The sequence below is a fragment of the Phyllobates terribilis genome, unplaced genomic scaffold (genome assembly GCF_046119375.1).
Source record: "Phyllobates terribilis strain yellow unplaced genomic scaffold, ASM4611937v1 Scaffold_11__3_contigs__length_659146591, whole genome shotgun sequence".
In the NCBI taxonomy this organism is placed as follows: domain Eukaryota; kingdom Metazoa; phylum Chordata; class Amphibia; order Anura; family Dendrobatidae; genus Phyllobates; species Phyllobates terribilis.
In genome coordinates this window covers 569,237,701-569,256,704 of record NW_027362771.1, presented here as the reverse complement: position 1 = coordinate 569,256,704, position 19,004 = coordinate 569,237,701, and the positions used below count along the sequence as shown (strand labels likewise).

Sequence of the window (19,004 nt, the reverse complement as noted above, 5' to 3'; positions counted from 1 at the left end):
TCATGATTAATGAACAGTCTCTAAAATATTTTATATAATATATTTGAGCTGCTCTGAGAATGAGGAGATATTTTTTTAGGAAGCAGATATCCCACTTGGCAGCTGCTAGGAGAGGACCAGTATTTGCCACTGGCATGTTAATTTCCCTGTGAAGTAACTATCTGACACATCTCGATTAATAAGGGAGGAAATAGATTGTTGTAATTGCTTTACTACATTTGGCTTCAGGATTAGTTGGCTTCCGCAGGCTCGGTGAACTTTATATTTCGGCTCTTATGAATAAAAGTCGGGTGCCATCCTCATTCTTGGCTTATCTAGTTCCATAGAGGAAGAATGAGGAAATCTGGAGAGGAGAAGATTTGTGCAGGGTTGGGCTCGCATCAGATGTGCCGACCATAAAAAACAATTCCGAAGGCTCATTATCAATCCTTACAGGACGTGCAGAACATGTGTTTTTATCATTGTGCACATAGGTAAATCTGAAGATATGGGATAACTTGCTGACCACTGAGATCCAACAAATGAGGCCACCACTGCTCCTGAAGATGGTGCTCTGCAGAGCCCCTTCTTGACTGGAGGAGAAATACGAATGCTTGACCTTTGCCCCATTCATTGTTTATGTTATTGTCTGAAATAGCCAAACACTATATTCATCTTTCTTCAGTAGTTCCAAAAATATTTCATAGAGCGAAAGATGAGTATGTACACCTCAAGACAGGGCTCTAAAGAGTGTTGGGTTCGCAACAGATGGGCCGAACATAGAAAATTATTGTGAAGGCCTATTAGCAATATTTTTATCATTGTGCACATAGGTAAATCTCAAGATATGGGATAACTTGCTGACCACTGAGGTCCAACAAATGAGATTTCCACCAATCTTGAGGATGGTGCTCGGCAGAGCCCCTTCTTGAATGGAGCAGAAATGTGAATGCTCAACTTCTGCCCCATTCTTTGTTTATGGTACTTCCTGAAATAACCAAACGCTGCACACATCTTTCTTTGATTGCCCCATAAACATTTGATAGAGTGGAAGTTGAGTATGCACATCTCAAGATGGGGCTCTAAAGAGCATCGCATCAGATGTGCCGCCCATAGAAAATGGTTCTGAAGCCTTATTTAGCAATGTTTTAATCATTGTGCACATAGGTAAATCTCATGATATAGGTTAACTTGCTGACCACTGAGGCCCAATAAATGAGACCCCCACCAATCCTGAGGATGTTGCTCTGCAGAGCCCCTTCTTGAATGGAGCAGAATTGGGAATGCTCAACTTCTGCCCCATTCATTGTTTATGGTACTGCCTGAAATAGCCAAAAGCTGTTCTCAACTTTCTTCGATAGTCCCAAAAACATTTGTTAGAGCAGAAGTTGAGTATGTACATCTCAACATGGGGCTCTATTCTTAGGATTGCTTGAAACCCTAGTGGTCAGACCCTCAGTGATTAGCAAGGGGAAAACTTGTGATTTTGGCAAAACTAACTGCCATTGTGCATTACTCCCTTATTCCAGCATTCCTAATATGCTCTGATGTCCCAGACAGGAATAGTTATGGTGACAAAATCATCTTATGTTTTGGTCACGCGGTGTATGGTAATTACATTCTTGTGGGCCGCGCTTTAAGAAGTCTGGCCGCAGATGTTCTAATTACGGCCCCTTGGGCATGACTGGTCTGCTCCTCATTGTGCTACGTCAACAGAAACTGGAATTTCGCACAAGCTCCACAGCTGTTGCTGAGAATACTCTATGAACCAGAAAAATCTAGGTAATGAACACCCAGCTTCAATGCACAATCCCAAGTAAAAAGTAAAAAAAACAGCAGAGATGTCATAGGGTAGTGTGGAAGGGCCATGATTACAGAATATATACTGTTCCTGGTTGGGATACTCCCCACTGGACATGAAGAAGGTAATCACTTTGAACAAAATAAGTTGACTTTGCCAACATAACTCAAAGCAGCCTCAAGAAAGACTTAGGCACAGGCTGAAAAGTCGCAGGTCTATGATGTTGGGGTAATAAAGCTTTTCAAGTCTTTTTACCCCAGTAAAGCTGTCACTTTCTTTATATAACTTAGCACAACCAGTCAGAAACATTAGGAGAATGTTAAAAATGCTGGAGAAGGGAACTATAATACCTGTGGCGCCCCTGAGGGTTTGACCGCCACAGGGATGCTGCACTTCTCTAATGGAGTGTAGTGTTCCTCCTCTGAGGTAAGAACAGTGTGATAGTCATGACCCAAACCTTGTATCCAACACCACATTTCTCCACCAGAGGGGGCTAGTATACACTAGGTGCTGCCCTCCTGGTTACAGGGAGACTGGGGAACCAAGAGTGAGGGGAACCAGTTAGTGGGTGAGGGTGGAGGACTTACAATTTAGTTACACTTTAAATTTCATATTTAATAAAAAGCCATCTTGGGTCTTGGTTCTTTGATGATACATTGACTGTCTTTATGCTGTCAATTGCTGAGTGGTCTGTGATCTCCCACCCTAACGCGGATCCTGTGTGGGCCTGCATCGGATGGAGACACAGCCCTCATACCCCGGCCTTGGGATGAGGGGCGGGTTGTAGACAAGTAATGTCTTGACCCGGTCAAGAACCAGGACCAAGAAGGCCCGGAACTTAAGAGTGTGGCTCCATAGCAAATGGATCCCGGGGAGGATGCAGACGGAGCGGCGTACGCCACCTGTCCTCACCAACTGATATATTCAGAGGGAGTCCGGCTGCAAGAGGGGTACCGGCCCCCGACACCCGACCTTGCTACTCCATGTCCTGGTCGGGAAAGCCCGGTAGGCCCTGAGGATCCCTCCAGGTATCGGAAGGAGCGGAGCTGCCACCTGTACCCTTGTTCTGAGAGGAGCTCAGAGGGAGACCCGGCCTATTCGCACACACACGGACAGGAAAGGATTCGGTCTGTAGTTCAGGAACACTCTTGTGTAGGGTCCCGATGGAATGCTGGACTTACTCGGAGGTGGTCGGACCCCCGTCCCTGGTGACCGCAGGACTCCGCAGGGAGCAGGGAGTCGCCTTCCTTCTGCCAACTCTAAAGTGAGTAAAGCCTTAGAAGTTCACCCCTATGGCCTCCGGACTGTTTATTCTGCGCCACACCGCGCGATGTGGCATCCGTTCTCCTCTACTACTACCTTCTCCATCCTGTCCCTCTGCCCTGAGGCCTTGCTCCGCCTGTGGGGAGTAGTAATAGCTATGGCCGCCATACCACCATGCCTCAGCGGACTGCAGCGGCGCTGGTGGCCTTCACCAGGTGCCATAGGTGGCGTAGTCGTAAATCAGCCACTCAACCCGGATAAACCCACACCATCCTTTTAATGTGACGGCCCTGAGCACGGGTCGGGTCCGGGCCACGGCTGCACCCCATCTCTCCATCACAGAACCCGACTCCGAGTCCCCCATCTCCCAGGTTAAAGAAAAGGGCTTTTTCGAGTAGAGGCGTCACATACCCATGACAATTTTAGAGGCTTGGGTCATGTGGCAGGTTCTCTTTAATAAATTGTAATGCAGAATTCATGATTTGGCCTATGAAGATTTATCATTGGCTCCAAATTGGGTTGCCTTATTCTGGATTTTTTGGTGCTCATCATCGTATCAGAACTTTGGACCACTGGAGGTGATAATCTGCTGGAGCAATGCAGACTTTAATATATGTGCCTCAAGTATTTCCAATGTATGATGATCAGGAGAGGAACCTAGTGTAGATTGTTCAAATTAAAGGGTTTGTTTCATGTTCTGATTCTAGCTGTGCACCAATCTCCTGCCTTGTGACTTTCTATTTGCCAGGTGGTGGTGCACTCCTGATGATTGACCATTCGGAACAAATTCTGGCACTGGTGGTCTGAACTGTCTGCTCTCAGATGCAGCAGACAGTGGCAGATTTGCCTCCGCAGCATCGGAGGAGCTAAGGGGCACTGAAGTTGGCCAGATTCAACAATCCACCAGCTTCAGGACAGCATTTGCTTGGTCTATAGCAGAGAGCTTGTAAGCAATGTGCCCCTATGTAGGGGTGGCAAGTAATCTAGGCAGAAAGACGTAAACTACAGAACTGAAAATCAATGTAGTCTGGAAAACAGAGAGAATTTTTAATAAGAGGTAAATTGCAAAGTTGCTTTTTTTTTTTTGCAAGCACTTTGCAATTTTCCCCATTCAACAAAAATTTGCATAAATCAATAGTAGAAGTGAATGTAAGAAACTTTACAATATCAGAGAAATCTCCTTCCTTTTTCACTTTGGCACTTTGGGGCCACTTCTTACCCTCTCCCCTGCATTCTAAACTTACTATCCATTCTGAAAAAACAGCTTGAAACCGACTTGGTCAAAGAAAGACAAAATATCAGCAGAATATCAGGCTTCAGCTCCTATTATAGTCTATGGAGAAGGGATGAGGCGGAGGAGTGAGGAGCAGAGTGGCACACAGGCAGAAAAGCACACACACTTTCTAGCAAATGATTTAGCTTCTCCCAGAACTGGATTCACAGGTACACTGCTTAGTCCTGATGTATAATGCCTTTCATGTTGCTGCTGCATCTGTTTCTGTGTTACATTGGTGAAATAAAAGTGGGAATCCATCAGTTTCTGAGCACTGGGTATGGGAAAAATCTAGTAACTACCCTCCACCCACTAATTCAGAGATAAATAAAAATTAGAGATAGAGTCTGGAGTTGAGAAATCAGGTGAAAAACGCAGTATAAATGAGATATAATGGCCAGGTATGGTATTATTCCTCATGTAACACAAAAGCCTGTTTTGAAAAGATATCTGAAATGACAGGTTTGATTTAAGAAGATGCGACAGTCCCTTGTACTGATGGGTCAAAAGTTTTGGAACTTGTAGCCTCAAATGAATGAAAAAATAGGATATCCAAATTGACATTTGGAAAAATTGGGTTGAGAAAGCAAATGACGCTTTGAATTTTCGGGCACAAACTTCTTCTGACATCTGTTGGTGCAGAAGTAATTCTCTGTTAGACTTCAGGTTATAAAACATTACCAAGGCTACCAGGCTCACTCCTCGAAGGTGTTGACAACCGGTGATTAAGGGAGGACTATGTAAAAGTCAATATAAAAACTAGTGTTTTGTTGCTAGTGCCTTGTCACCGTCAACCACCTAATAGCTCTCGATTCTTAGGTGTATCTTAATTACACCGCTTGGTGCATTCCTAATTAAAACATGTCAACGTTCCTCGGGATGGTCTCCATTATCTGAATGTTGCTTGCACTCGTGAACTGTTTACTAGTCTGGATCATTACAGGACAGGATTGTGGCTGCACATCTGTCCCTGCTTTATGAACCTCATCCTACGCGAGAGGAGATTACGGTTTAGTACAATATCATATTCATGACGTCACAATTGACCTCCATTGCATTGGGCGTGCTGTCATTTGCATCATGTCTAATTAATAGATCACCGCGGCACACACTTTTCTTGACCTTCTTTTTCCAGTTAGCAAGCTCCTCTTTATCTTGCCCGCTATGGTTTTAACAACCTCGACATGAATTGTATTTTCTACCAGATTCACCATCTGGTTTACGAAATAAAAAATTACCCAGAGCTGATGGTGTATGGGTTAATGAGTGGGGACGCCCTCCCCTCTATCACCTCCTATAAGAGTGGAGACAAGGCGAGCAGCCAAGGTTATTTATAGACCTGGCTGTGCAGGGCAGTGGATAATGCCTAGCGGCTTTCTCTCAGACAGACGCTATTGAGCAGACTTCTAGGGCTTCCCGGTTGGCTTTGTGCTACCGTTAAGAACCTCGGCAAGAGCTGATAAACTGCAGCTAAAGGTAGGACAACTGCGAGTGTGGCTGCGATAGGAGCCTTCTGTAAGAGTCTTGCCTTGCAAACCATACTTTACATTTCAAAATGCAAATTCACTTAAGGAGAGCCCCTGATTGAAGAGAATTTCTCCTTCTTATAAGTAGGCTCGCGTCTTTGACGAGCAACTCACTTCATTTCTTGGGAGTCGGATCAACGTAATAAGTCGTAATAAAATAATACACATCCAGAACTGCAATCAAGTCTTAATACGTCAAGTGTGATAACCAGAAATATATAGGGGGCTTCATGGTAAAAATTAGACCTTTGCTTTTTGGATATATAAAAACGAATCCTAACATTGGAGAGACATAGCATCCTTTCTGGCCACATAGCATGGAATAGATAAATGGGTGCTTGCTTCAGTTTGCATAAGAGATAAACTATGTATTGATTAAATGATTCGAGATTTCCTTCTGGTGAAGGAATTTGTCACCACTAGGGTTGAGCTGACCCGTGGAAGTTCAGGTTTTGGTACCCGACCCAAATTTTATTCCAAAGTTCAGAACTCATCCGAACTTGAACCAGAACCCGAACCCCATTGAAAACAATTGGGACCCGAACTTTGGAGCTGGAATATCTCTCTCTCTCCTCCCTTACTTCCCCGAACATTGCAATGGACTTATGGGAGAAGTCTGTGTTCGGCGTTTAGCACAGGACACTAATTGTCCGGTACGAACCCCAAATTTTTAAGTTCGAATTCGCTCATCTCTAGCCACCACTCTCAACTCAAGCAGAGGTGGGCCAGTTCTTGGCTTCTCCTGCTCCTAGTCTTTTTTGGACATTAAGTACCTCTGCTCTGCACTTACCATTTGGCCATTATGGTCTATGTCCTTCAAAGAATTAAAATCTCTAAGTTTTCTTACAAGAGTTAAAGTCATCCAGTGGATAGGTGATAACTTATTGATCGCTGGGACCCTCATCGATCTGCAGAATGGAGCACTGTTATCCCCGTTAGTAAGGAGCGGCTGCGCTCAGATTTTGCCAGCAGCCTCGTAGAACATGAATGGAGTGGCAATTGGGCATCCATTCTAAAACAGGGATAAAAGTGCAATAAGTGATAAAAATTTCCTGTTCTGTCTATAGGTCTGGGTCTCAGCTTCTAGAACCCCACCGATAAGTAAGTTATCACCTATCCTGTGGATTGGTGATATCTTGTTTTTACTGGAGAACCCCTTTAACTCAAGTATAATATAATAACCATGGTTAATTAAGGCCCATGATGACCATTAATGCCCATGTGCCCAGTCCATTTTCATATTTGCCTATGCTTGTTAAAATAAATTTAAGACAATTATGGTTTCACATTGTCCTAATAAATTTATAGAGCAATAAAGGCCTTCATTGTTTGCTAATGTTTGTGGAGACCTCTTGTCTCTCCACCAACTGATGTTAGAATTGGAGGTGTTCAGCAGTGGATTATACAGCTCCCCTCAATTACACGGCTCAGAACTCATTTGTTTCGGGTGCTCGAGGGCTATTGAAGGGTACCTTAAGTTACAGGAAAGGAAAAATGTCCCATCCCACATGTTCCAGGTTTTCACCCATGACATCCCCTATCCCAGGATAAAAGGACCTCCCCTATCCCAACACATATGGATGAGAATGGCATGACCATAGGATTTACTCTTATCTCTTCTTCGTTAATCTTATTATGCCTGTATGAAAATGGGACCTTGCCCATGAAAAAGTAAAAGGTATCACCCTTACCCAAGCCCATGAGTGCAGATAGATAGATAGATACATACATATTGCTTTAAGGTTGATATAAGACACAAGTCTATTGAGTTCAACCTGTAACCTAACATGAGGAAGGCAAAAACCGAACAAGGCAGATGCTAATTGCTCCATCTTAGGGAAAAATTCCTTTGTAACTCAACATACGGCAATCAGACGAGTTTCCTGGATCAACGTCCCATCAGAGAATCTACTGTAGTACCCATAACCTGTAATATTATACTTTTTAAGAAAGGCATTCAGGCCCTCCTTAAACTTTTTTAGTGAATTGACCAATACAACATGTTGGGTCAGAGATTTCCAAGTCTCACCGCTTTTACAGTAAAGAATCCAAAGTCTCACTGCTCTTACAGTAAAGAATCCATAGTCTCACTGCTCTTACAGTAAAGAATACATAGTCGAACTGCTCTTACAGTAAAGAATCCATAGTCTCACTGCTCTTACAGTAAAGAATACATAGTCGAACTGCTCTTACAGTAAAGAATCCATAGTCTCACTGGTCTTACAGTAAAAAATCCATAGTCTCATTGCTCTTACAGTAAAGAATCCATAGTCTCACTGGTCTTAAAGTATAGAAACACTGTGATGAGGATTAAACTGTCTTTCTTCTAGATGTAGCAATTGGGATCACTGCTTCTATGCCAATATATCCTTCTTCTTAGACTGTTGTAATTACATGCCATAATATAATAAAGGAAAATGTGACATCACACATAGTAGAGGCAGCCATTTTGTTGACAGAGCTAGAATTTACTGTCTAGTCTTCATGTCTCCGAGTCCCCTCAGCAGTGAACCAAGAGGCAGAAAAATTCTATCGTCACCCATTTATGTTGTCTTCTCAAGCGTCAGAGGTGACAGAAATACAGGAACCCGACTCGTAGAAAGCAATGTGATGTTGTAAGAGTTGAAAAATTAACTTTAGCAAAGGTCACCAATTCATTTCTCATTGACTGTAAATCAATCATATTTAATATTCGAGGAGGTGACAAGACAATTTCTCGATCAATTTGGATTTTTCCAGTATGTTCTTAATTCCTTTAAATTTCCACTTGTTTCTTCTCAATATCAGCAAAGACGTCATAAACTGGGTTAAACTATAATTTTTTTATTTTTTTTTATTTAATCTTTCGAAATTGATCCCCTTTAAAGGGACATATAAGGTCTTCTCTATAATTCCAGAACTATGGATTCATCACCTATTGAATGACTTAGGCACCATGTAAAAAAGCTGTTGCCCTTTCCCTAACATATGATCGAAAGCCACCTGTTACCCGCACTCCCCGCTCCTCCATCAGGATCAGTGACTCTAGTTACAGGCTGTACCGTAATATAAAGATCATTCCCTCACAGAATTACCCCAGGGAGACCGAGATCTGAAGATCATCTGTCCACACTGGGCAGCCCCTCTAAGCCTTCGCCTCTCTTTCTAATTAACATTCGAGCCCAGTCTCAATAATTCATTCATTATTCTGAACCCTCTCTTAAAATGTGATTTTTTTTTAGCATCAAAGCCTTAGTTTAATCATCACCCTCGGTAAAACTGACCTAGTAACTAAAAGTAAATCCCACCGTGTCCTTCGGCAATAAATCGCTGCACTCAGTCAGTCTCTGTCATGTTTCATACGAGGTAGACGCTGAGTATAAGAAAATAAGAGGATCCGCTCCATCGGCCATCTCTGTTCTCAGACTCATAGCTGGAATAGTTATTGACCATTGCGGTGGGACGGGGATCGTCATCTTCATAGTAATTAGTATAAGTACAATACAGAAGGAGAATTAACATGGGAGAGACAGGGAATGTGCTGTCTATCTATCTATGTATTATCTATTATTTATCTACATGTAACTATTATCCCATATTTCAAAATATCTCTGCTATGATCCTACTAACTTGGCTATGGATTTATGTTTTATTAATTATGTATAAAGGTTTTTTTTATAGATAATTTCATTTATATTAGCATCTATTTATCTATATCATATCTTATCTGTTATCTATCTATATATCCTTTAATCAATCTATCTATACAACCATCTAACCATACATCTATTCATACATCCATCTATCCATTCATCCATCCATCCATCCATCTATCCATCTATCCATCCATCTATTCATCCATCTATTCATCCATCCATCTATCCATCCATCTATCCATCCATCTATCCATCTATTCATCCATCCATCTATCCATCCATATATCCATCTATTCATCCATCCATCTATCCATCCATCTATCCATCCATTTATCCATCTATCCATCCATCTATTCATCCATCCATCTATTCATCCATCCATCTATCCATCCATCCATTCATCTATTCATCCATCCATCTATCCATCCATCTATCCATCTATTCATCCATCTATCCATCCATTTATGCATCCATCCATCCATCTATCCATCTATTCATCCATCTATCCATCCATCTATTCATCCATCCATCTATTCATCTATTCATCCATCCATCTATCCATCCATCCATCCATCTATTCATCCATCTCTCCATCCATCTATGCATCCATCCATCTATCCATCCATCTATCCATCTATCCATCCATCTATTCATCCATCCATCTATTCATCCATCCATCTATCCATCCATCCATTCATCCATCCATCTATCCATCCATCTATTCATCCATCCATCTATCCATCCATTCATCCATCCATCTATCCATCTATCCATCCATCTATTCATCCATCCATCTATTCATCCATCTATCCATCTATCCATCCATCTATTCATCCATCCATCTATCCATCCATTCATCCATCCATCTATCCATCTATCCATCCATCTATTCATCCATCCATCTATTCATCCATCTATCCATCTATCCATCCATCTATTCATCAATCCATCTATCCATCCATCTATCCATCTATCCATCCATCTATTCATCCATCCATCTATTCATCCATCCATCTATCCATCCATCTATTCATCCATCCATCTATCCATCCATCCATCTATCCATCTATCCATCCATCTATTCATCCATCCATCTATCCATAAATCTATCCATCCATCCATTTATAAATCCATCCATCCATCCATCCATCTATCTATCTATCTATCTATCTATCTATCTATCTATCTATCTATCTATCTTTTTAGAAATTTGAAACTCTCTGAGATTATTTTTTTCTTTTCCCCCCTTCACAATATTTTTTTTTTCAGTTTTCTTCTATGACAGGAGCTTTCCCTCCATGTCTGGCTGTAGAGGAGCTGAAGCTCCTGGGATCAGGGCTGCCACCTCTTTCTGTCTTGTATTGTATATCCACCTTCATTTCACAGCATAGACCATATACATGTATATAAGAGAATCAAACTTGAAAAACATAACTTTCAATCAACAGCGTAAGCCGATGTGACAGACATATACCTACATACATACATCTATACTTTCTATATATAATATGAAGCTGTAGCCCAGGTGACTCTTCGGTCTGACGTGCCCTGTGATGATGCCTCTAGGACTCAGTAACTCAGTAGGTTTCTGTCAGTCCTATAGAAACCTCCGATGATGACACATTGTGATGAAAGCATTAATATTCCATCTCTGCTGCACTGACAAACTCCGCTATTATACAGTCTATGTACGACAGCAGAAAATCCTCCAGCAAGAGACATCCATGGAGCTAATAGGACTTAACGACCTTTCGATAATACCTGATTGCCTACCGTAGTGTTATTACACACCGCCATATACCGGAAAGTACAGAATGGGATGGGATTGCATGCAGGGGGTGTACATACTTTATATAATAACATTCATGCAGACAGGTTCATACACAGTCCTGGATCTCCTGCCATCCCCAAAGCTTACAGGTGTGACACTAGTGCTTTCCCAACTTTCACATCGCACTATCAATATTAATAGAAGCCGCTGGGGTCAACTTACTATTTTCTCAGAAGTGCCAGGTCTGGTGCCATTGAGACCCACGAGTGATGGTAACGTCTGTGACATCCAGTTGGTGACCATTGCCATAGTGCTGAGCACGGCCCCGATTTTTAGTAAGGGGACCGTCATTGTGCCACCAAAAACACCATGCTCATGGGGTTGGCATCCTGACTGCCACCCCCTCTCCTGTCTCCTGGTGGGTGTCCCTCTATGGTGGTGTGTGTGGAAAACTCAGGAAATGCCCCTTAGGGAGGGGGTGAAGATTGGCTGCAGTGCAGCTCCTGCCTGTGTCAGACCTGGGCACAGAGTGAAAGGAGGATGAGAGAGAGAGAGAGATCGGCTCCCTCCTTCCCTCTGCCTCCCTGCTCCGCTTCTGCCTCCTCCCTCCCCGAGTCCCTGCCTGAGACGCCAGAGGACGGGGAAGACTCAGCCAGACGGACGTCTATCTATCTATCCATCTATTATCTATCCATATATCTATTATCTATCTATCATATATCTATCTCATATCTATCTATCTATTATCTATATAATATCTGTCTATTATCTATCTAATATATATATATATAGTACAGACCAAAAGTTTGGACACACCTTTTCATTTAAAGATTTTTCTGTATTTTCATGACTATGAAAATTGTACATTCACACTGAAGGCATCAAAACTATGAATTAACACATGTGGAATTATATACTTAACAAAAAAGTGTGAAACAACTGAAAATATGTCTTATATTCTAGGTTCTTCAAAGTAGCCACCTTTTGCTTTGATGACTGCTTTGCACACTCTTGGCATTCTCTTCATGAGAGTGCCAAGAGTGTGCAAAGCAGTCATGAAAATACAGAAAAATCTTTAAATGAGAAGGTGTGTCCAAACTTTTGGTCTGTACTGTATATATATATAGAATTATCTATCTAATATCTATCTATCTATCATCTATCTATCATCTATCTATTATCTCTCTATCTATTATCTATATAATATCTATCTATCATCTATCTATCTATTTATTATCTATTTATCTATCTATTATCTATATAATATCTATTATCTATCTCTCTATCTATCTATCTATTATCTATATAATATCTATTATCTATCTCTCTATCTATCTATCTATCTATCTATCTATCTATTATCTATCATCTATTATCTATCTATCTATCTATCTATCTATCCATTATCTATCCATCTATCTATCTATCTATCTATTATCTATCATCTATTATCTATCTCTCTATCTATCTATCTATCAATTATCTATCTCTCTATCTATCTATCTCTCTATCTACCAATCTATCTATTATCTATTATCTATTATCTATCTATCATCTATCTATCTATCTATCTATCTATTATCTTTCTATCTATCTATCTATCTATCGATCTATCTATCTATTATCTTTCTATCTATCTATCTATCTATCTATCTACCTATCTATCTATTATCTATCTATCTATTATCTATCTATTATCTATCTATCTATCTATCTATTATCTTTCTATCTATCTATCTATCCAAATATCTCTGTAAAATACATATTTCTCCCTAACTATAGTCTTTATACAACACCAACATATTCCGTTATTCTTTTTGATTGTGGATGCAACAGAAAAAATGATAAAAACAGAACTCCGTCAAAAAAAGCTTACAATCGAAAGGACAGTAGGAGTGACATGATGGGTGCATAGTGCTAATTTTGTCTATGTAGCTATCTACACTATGTGAAGTGAAGAAAAGTATGTGCCCCCCTCCACATTCCATCAACAGGAGCTTTTCTGACCTCCCGTTCTACAGCCATAGACATTAACATGGAGTCGGATACAACATCTCACGATTTTCTGAGAAGGATTTCTCCAAGATTTTGGAGTCGTCTGTGGGAATTTTTGCCCATCCATCCAGAAGATCATTTGTGAGGTCAGACATGGAGTCCGGACTCACAATCTCCAGTCTGGATTATCTCAAAGGTGTTGTTTGGGTTAGAGGTTCATTCTCTGTATGGGACAGTTATATTCTTCCCCCAACCATGACTTTATGGATCTTGTGCACTGGGCCACTGTGCAGAGTCATGGGGAACAGAAAAGGGCCTTCCCCAAATTGTCCCCACAAAGATGGAAGCTACAATTATCCACAATGTCTGGTGCTAAAGAATTAACATTTCCTCCACTGGAACTAAGGGGCCAATGCTGACCCCTGATAACAGCCCATAGTGTTATCCCTCCTCCACCATCTGTACAGCTGGCAGTATGCAGTCAGGCGGGTAATGTTCTCCTGACATTAACCAAATCCAGACTCGTCCATCAGATGCCAAATAGAGAAGTGTGATACGTCACTGCACAGAACACGTTTCCTTCAGAGTCCATAGGTGGTGACTTTACACCACTCCATCCGATGCTCAGCATTGTGCTTGGTGATGTAAGGCTGCATGCAGCTATTCAGCCATAAAGCTCCCGGTGGGGGCGCAGTGTTTGTGCTGATGTTAATATCAGAGGAGGTCTGGACTCTGCAGTTATGGAGTCATCAGAACGTTAGTTACTTTTCTGCCTTCTGCTCCCCCCGCTCTGTAACATTACATAGCCCCCACTTTGTGGCTGAGTTACTGCAGTTCCTTCCATTTTTGAATAATATCACTCACAGGGGATGGTAGAATCTAATCTCTATGGTAAAATCTAATATCTATTTATTAAATAGAAATTTTGGAAACTTAAGTTTATCTACTTAAAGGAATTCTGGGTAGATCTGTCTATCTAATTCATATCCATCTACTTACGTGTCTATCTAATTCAAAACTGTCTCTTAACTAGAGTTGAGCAAAATGATTTGTAGCTCTCTGTTCCAGTAGCCACCTCTGTACTATGTGGCTGCCAGACCAGATCACTGAGAACTTCCTACTACCTGCCCGCATCCGGAACGCCAACTCGAGTTAGTTGGCTTTGTGATGTCATGATGTTCTGATGGCCAGCTCAACAGAAGAGGCGACCAGACTCTATCTCTGAAAATGACCATTCTGTGTTCTTCTAGAAATGATGATAGTATTATTTTAAATGAATAAGATTTACAGCATGTGGCAAAATCTCCTTACGTGATATTGATCTCTCTTGATCCTAGGAAGGTCTCATCTCAGTCCTCCTCATCACTCTCATAGATGGTCTGAGTCTTGATCTGATCATCATATTAGGCCTCAGCATTAGGAGATGTGTGGATATCTCGGTCCTTCTCCCCATCACTCTCATACATGGTCTGATTCTGGATCTGATCATCATATTAGGCCTCAGCATTAGGAGATGTGTGGATATCTCGGTCCTCCTCCCCATCACTCTCATAGATGGTCTGAGTCTTGATCTGATCATCACATTAGGCCTCAGCATTAGGAGATGTGTGGATATCTCGGTCCTCCTCCCCATCACTCTCATAGATGGTCTGAGTCTGGATCTGATCATCATATTAGGCCTCAGCATTAGGAGATGTGTGGATATCTCGGTCCTTCTTCCCATCACTCTCATACATGGTCTGAGTCGTGATCTGATCATCATATTAGGCCTCAGCATTAGGAGATGTGTGGATATCTTGGTCCTTCTCCCCATCACTCTCATACATGGTCTGATTCTGGATCTGATCATCATATTAGGCCTCAGCATTAGAAGTGTGGATATCTCGGTCCTACTCCGCATCACTCTCATAGATGGTCTGAGTCTTGATCTGATCATCATATTAGGCCTCAGCATTAGGAGATGTGTGGATATCTCGGTCCTTCTTCCCATCACTCTCATACATGGTCTGATTCTGGATCTGATCATCATATTAGGCCTCAGCATTAGAAGTGTGGATATCTCGGTCCTACTCCGCATCACTCTCATAGATGGTCTGAGTCTTGATCTGATCATCATATTAGGCCTCAGCATTAGGAGATGTGTGGATATCTCGGTCCTCCTCCCCATCACTCTCATAGATGGTGTAGCGCCGGCGTCCCTGCCCTCTGCTAGGCAGGGACGCTGTTCCCCTCACCCCTCTGCTCCGAGCCCGGCGTCCTCCTCCCGCTCTGCTGGCAGCGCGCGCTCCTTCCCGGCCACTGTGCTTAGGGTGCGTGCGCGCGCGCTCCCTCCCTCTTAAAGGGGCCGCGCGCGCCGTCCTAAGGAGTCCCCGGCCAATGGCCGGAGGACTTCACCATATATAAGGCACCTCCTCCAAAATGGAGGTGCCCGAGCAATGTTGTTGCACTGTTCACTACTCTGCTTCAGCCCTCAGGTCCCGTTGCTAGTTACCTGCCAGTTACCTGCCAGAATCCTGCCCCCTTGTATAGTGGCTCAGAGGTTCCGCCTCCCAGACCCGTTACAGATGGTCTGAATCTTGAACTGCTCATCATATTAGGCCTCAGCATTAGGAGATGTGTGGATATCTCGGTCCTCCTCCCCATCACTCTCATAGATGGTCTGATTCTGGATCTGATCATCATATTATGCCTGAGCATTAGGAGATGTGTGGATATCTCGGTCCTTCTCCCCATCACTCTCATACATGGTCTGATTCTGGATCTGATCATCATATTAGGCCTCAGCATTAGGAGATGTGTGGATATCTCGGTCCTCCTCCCCATCACTCTCATAGATGGTCTGATTCTGGATCTGATCATCATATTATGCCTGAGCATTAGGAGATGTGTGTATATCTCGGTCCTTCTCCCCATCACTCTCATACATGGTCTGATTCTGGATGTGATCATCATATTAGGCCTCAGCATTAGGAGTTGTGTGGATATCTCGGTCCTTCTCCCCATCACTCTCATAGATGTTCTGAGTCTTGATATGATCATCATATTAGGCCTCAGCATTAGGAGATGTGTGGATATCTCGGTCCTTCTCCCCATCACTCTCATAGAAGGTCTGAGTCTTGATCTGATCATCACATTAGGCCTCAGCATTAGGAGATGTGTGGATATCTCGGTCCTTCTTCTCCCCATCACTCTCATAGATGGTCTGAGTCTGGATCTGATCATCACATTAGGCCTCAGCATTAGCAGATGTGTGGATATCTCGGTCCTTCTCCTCATCACTCTCATAGATGGTCTGAGTCTTGATCTCATCATCACATTAGGCCTCAGCATTAGCAGATGTGTGGATATCTCGGTCCTTCTTCTCCCCATCACTCTCATAGATGGTCTGAGTCTGGATCTGATCATCACATTAGGCCTCAGCATTAGCAGATGTGTGGATATCTCGGTCCTTCTCCCCATCACTCTCATAGAAGGTCTGAGTCTTGATCTGATCATCACATTAGGCCTCAGCATTAGCAGATGTGTGGATATCTCTGTCCTTCTCCTCATCACTCTCATAGAAGGTCTGAGTCTTGATCTGATCATCACATTAGGCCTCAGCATTAGCAGATGTGTGGATATCTCGGTCCTTCTCCTCATCACTCTCATAGATGGTCTGAGTCTTGATCTGATCATCACATTAGGCCTCAGCATTAGCAGATGTGGGGATATCTCGGTCCTTCTCCTCATCACTCTCATAGATGGTCTGAGTCTTGATCTGACCATCACATTAGGCCTCAGCATTAGGCGATGTGTGGATATCTCAGTGCTCTATCTTTTTAGCAAACAAGAACTTATCCTGGGAATGTAATTAGATTTCTACCTATGCAATGTAAAAGATTTATTACAATCAATCATTATTAATTGATTTTCTTTCATTTAGATCTCCATTCAGTCTTGTCATTAATCTGCTACATTTATTTTTATCTTATTTATTTTTCATTTTGCCGAATTCTCATTTTCTTAATGTCCAATAAAACAATTATAGGGGTTATGCACCCTGGATAAGCCTTTTATTGTCAGAAAAGCAACCAACGACAAGTCTATCATAAGTTTTCCTGCTGCTAAAATCGCCAGTGATCAATGGTGATCTCTAAAATAGCACAATAATAAGTGTTGTATTTCCCTGCAGCACCTCCACAGGAGATATAGAGTATTACAACTGGGCAGAAAGAAAGCATTGGACTGACTATGTAATGTGCAATCTCGCCAGATGTTCCAAGAGGATAGATGCTTTTTGTAGCCACTGTCTCCACTGGATAATATTGGAGGGTCCTGATAACTGATCACCATTAAAGAGGATTTCCAATTTCAGCAAAATGGACACAAACTGCTCTCTCGGTCTAGACGTAGCTCTCCGCCATTGCTCGGGTCTTGGTGTTTTGGCTGCAGCTTCTGTACGTCACGCCAACAGCAAACATCACCACTGTATCCAATCACTGAGTTCAGCGGTTGTGTCGGGGTAAACGGCACGAGCTTCTGAACTAAGAGATTGGCTACAAAGATGATGCGAGCTGTTGACATGATATCACGGCTGCAGCAAAAACACCGAGACCTGACCAGAGGCGAAGATCCAGCGCTAGACCCGGGGAGGGTGGTACTTGCTCTTTTTTGCATTTTCGGTATGTTAGCGTGTTTGGGGTTCACTTTTCTAATAGTGGAAAAGCCCTTTAATACGACAATAATCTTCAAAATGAAACAATTTATGGATGGCAGATAGATTCTGACTGATGGTACAAATTGATTCACAGAATTTTGTTCACAGGTAGTAATGAGCGAGCGTGTTCTGTTAACCCTTTCGGCGAGCATGCTCAGGTGTTCGCCGAGTATCTTCAGTGTGCCCGGGTGTTATTTTTGAGTCACTCCGTGTGCATAATTTGTTTGACAGCTTTACTACATTTGAGGAATGCCTAACAAACAGGCATTCCTCACATGTATTAAAGCTGTCAAACTGTCTCAAATCATTCACACGGAGTCACTCAAACATAACACCCGAGCACGCCGAGGATACTCGGAAAAAAACAAGGCATGCTCGTAAATCTCGAGTAACGAGCATGCTCGCTCATCACTAATTCTGACCTAATGAGACATTTTGTTAAATATAGTGCACACTTTCTGGATCCAAGATGATGAGTTGAGGGCCACAACTTTCATTTGTCATCTATCGATGTAGCAGGCTCCTACACGACAGCTGTAGGGTGTCACCATAGTGGTGTAGTATGCCTGCGCTCATTGTGTCGTGTGCCACTAATTCAAGGTGAATGAAAATGACCAATCTTTAGTAATAGTGTAGCGCATTGTGGCTCCCATTTTCATATTGGTGGCTGCTACATCTTTATCCAAATGAGGTTCCTATTGGGCACCATCCGACACCACAGTCCCAGCGTGACTACAACATCTCATGTCATGTTCAGTTCTGCTATATTTATCCAATGGTTTCACTAGTAGTAGACTAAAAGGAGTCTTACAGCACCAAATGACTGTTCAAAACAAGCTCAGGAACAGTTTAGCGCACCTTTAAACCGACTTGTTTTCCATTTATCTTTACCCTTCCTTTTTTAGCTTTACAGGATCCAGAGAAGAGCCCATATAAATGGAAAACAAGCAGGTGCGATGGTGCACTAAACTGTTCGGTCACATCAGGGGTGCACTGAGCGCCTGTGCTTGGTTTGAACAGTCATATTGTGCTGACAGACTTTCTTTAAAAGGAATCTGTCAAGAG

At 42.3% G+C, this 19,004-nt stretch overlaps 1 protein-coding gene across 2 annotated transcripts in view; it reads right to left on the bottom strand.

Annotated features, from left to right (window-relative positions):
* Nucleotides 1-19,004, bottom strand: part of OLFM2 (olfactomedin 2) — a 470,277-nt gene that overhangs the window by 202,067 nt on the left and 249,206 nt on the right. The window contains exon 1 of one of the 2 annotated variants that reach the window (XM_073654169.1): nt 11,471-11,818. The exons of the other annotated variant lie outside the window; for it this stretch is intronic. Within the exon in view, the coding sequence (XP_073510270.1) occupies nt 11,471-11,599 (129 nt within the window). The 5' untranslated portion in view covers nt 11,600-11,818. Of the gene's footprint in view, nt 1-11,470; nt 11,819-19,004 lie in introns of those variants that run through there. 2 annotated transcript variants of the gene reach the window in all.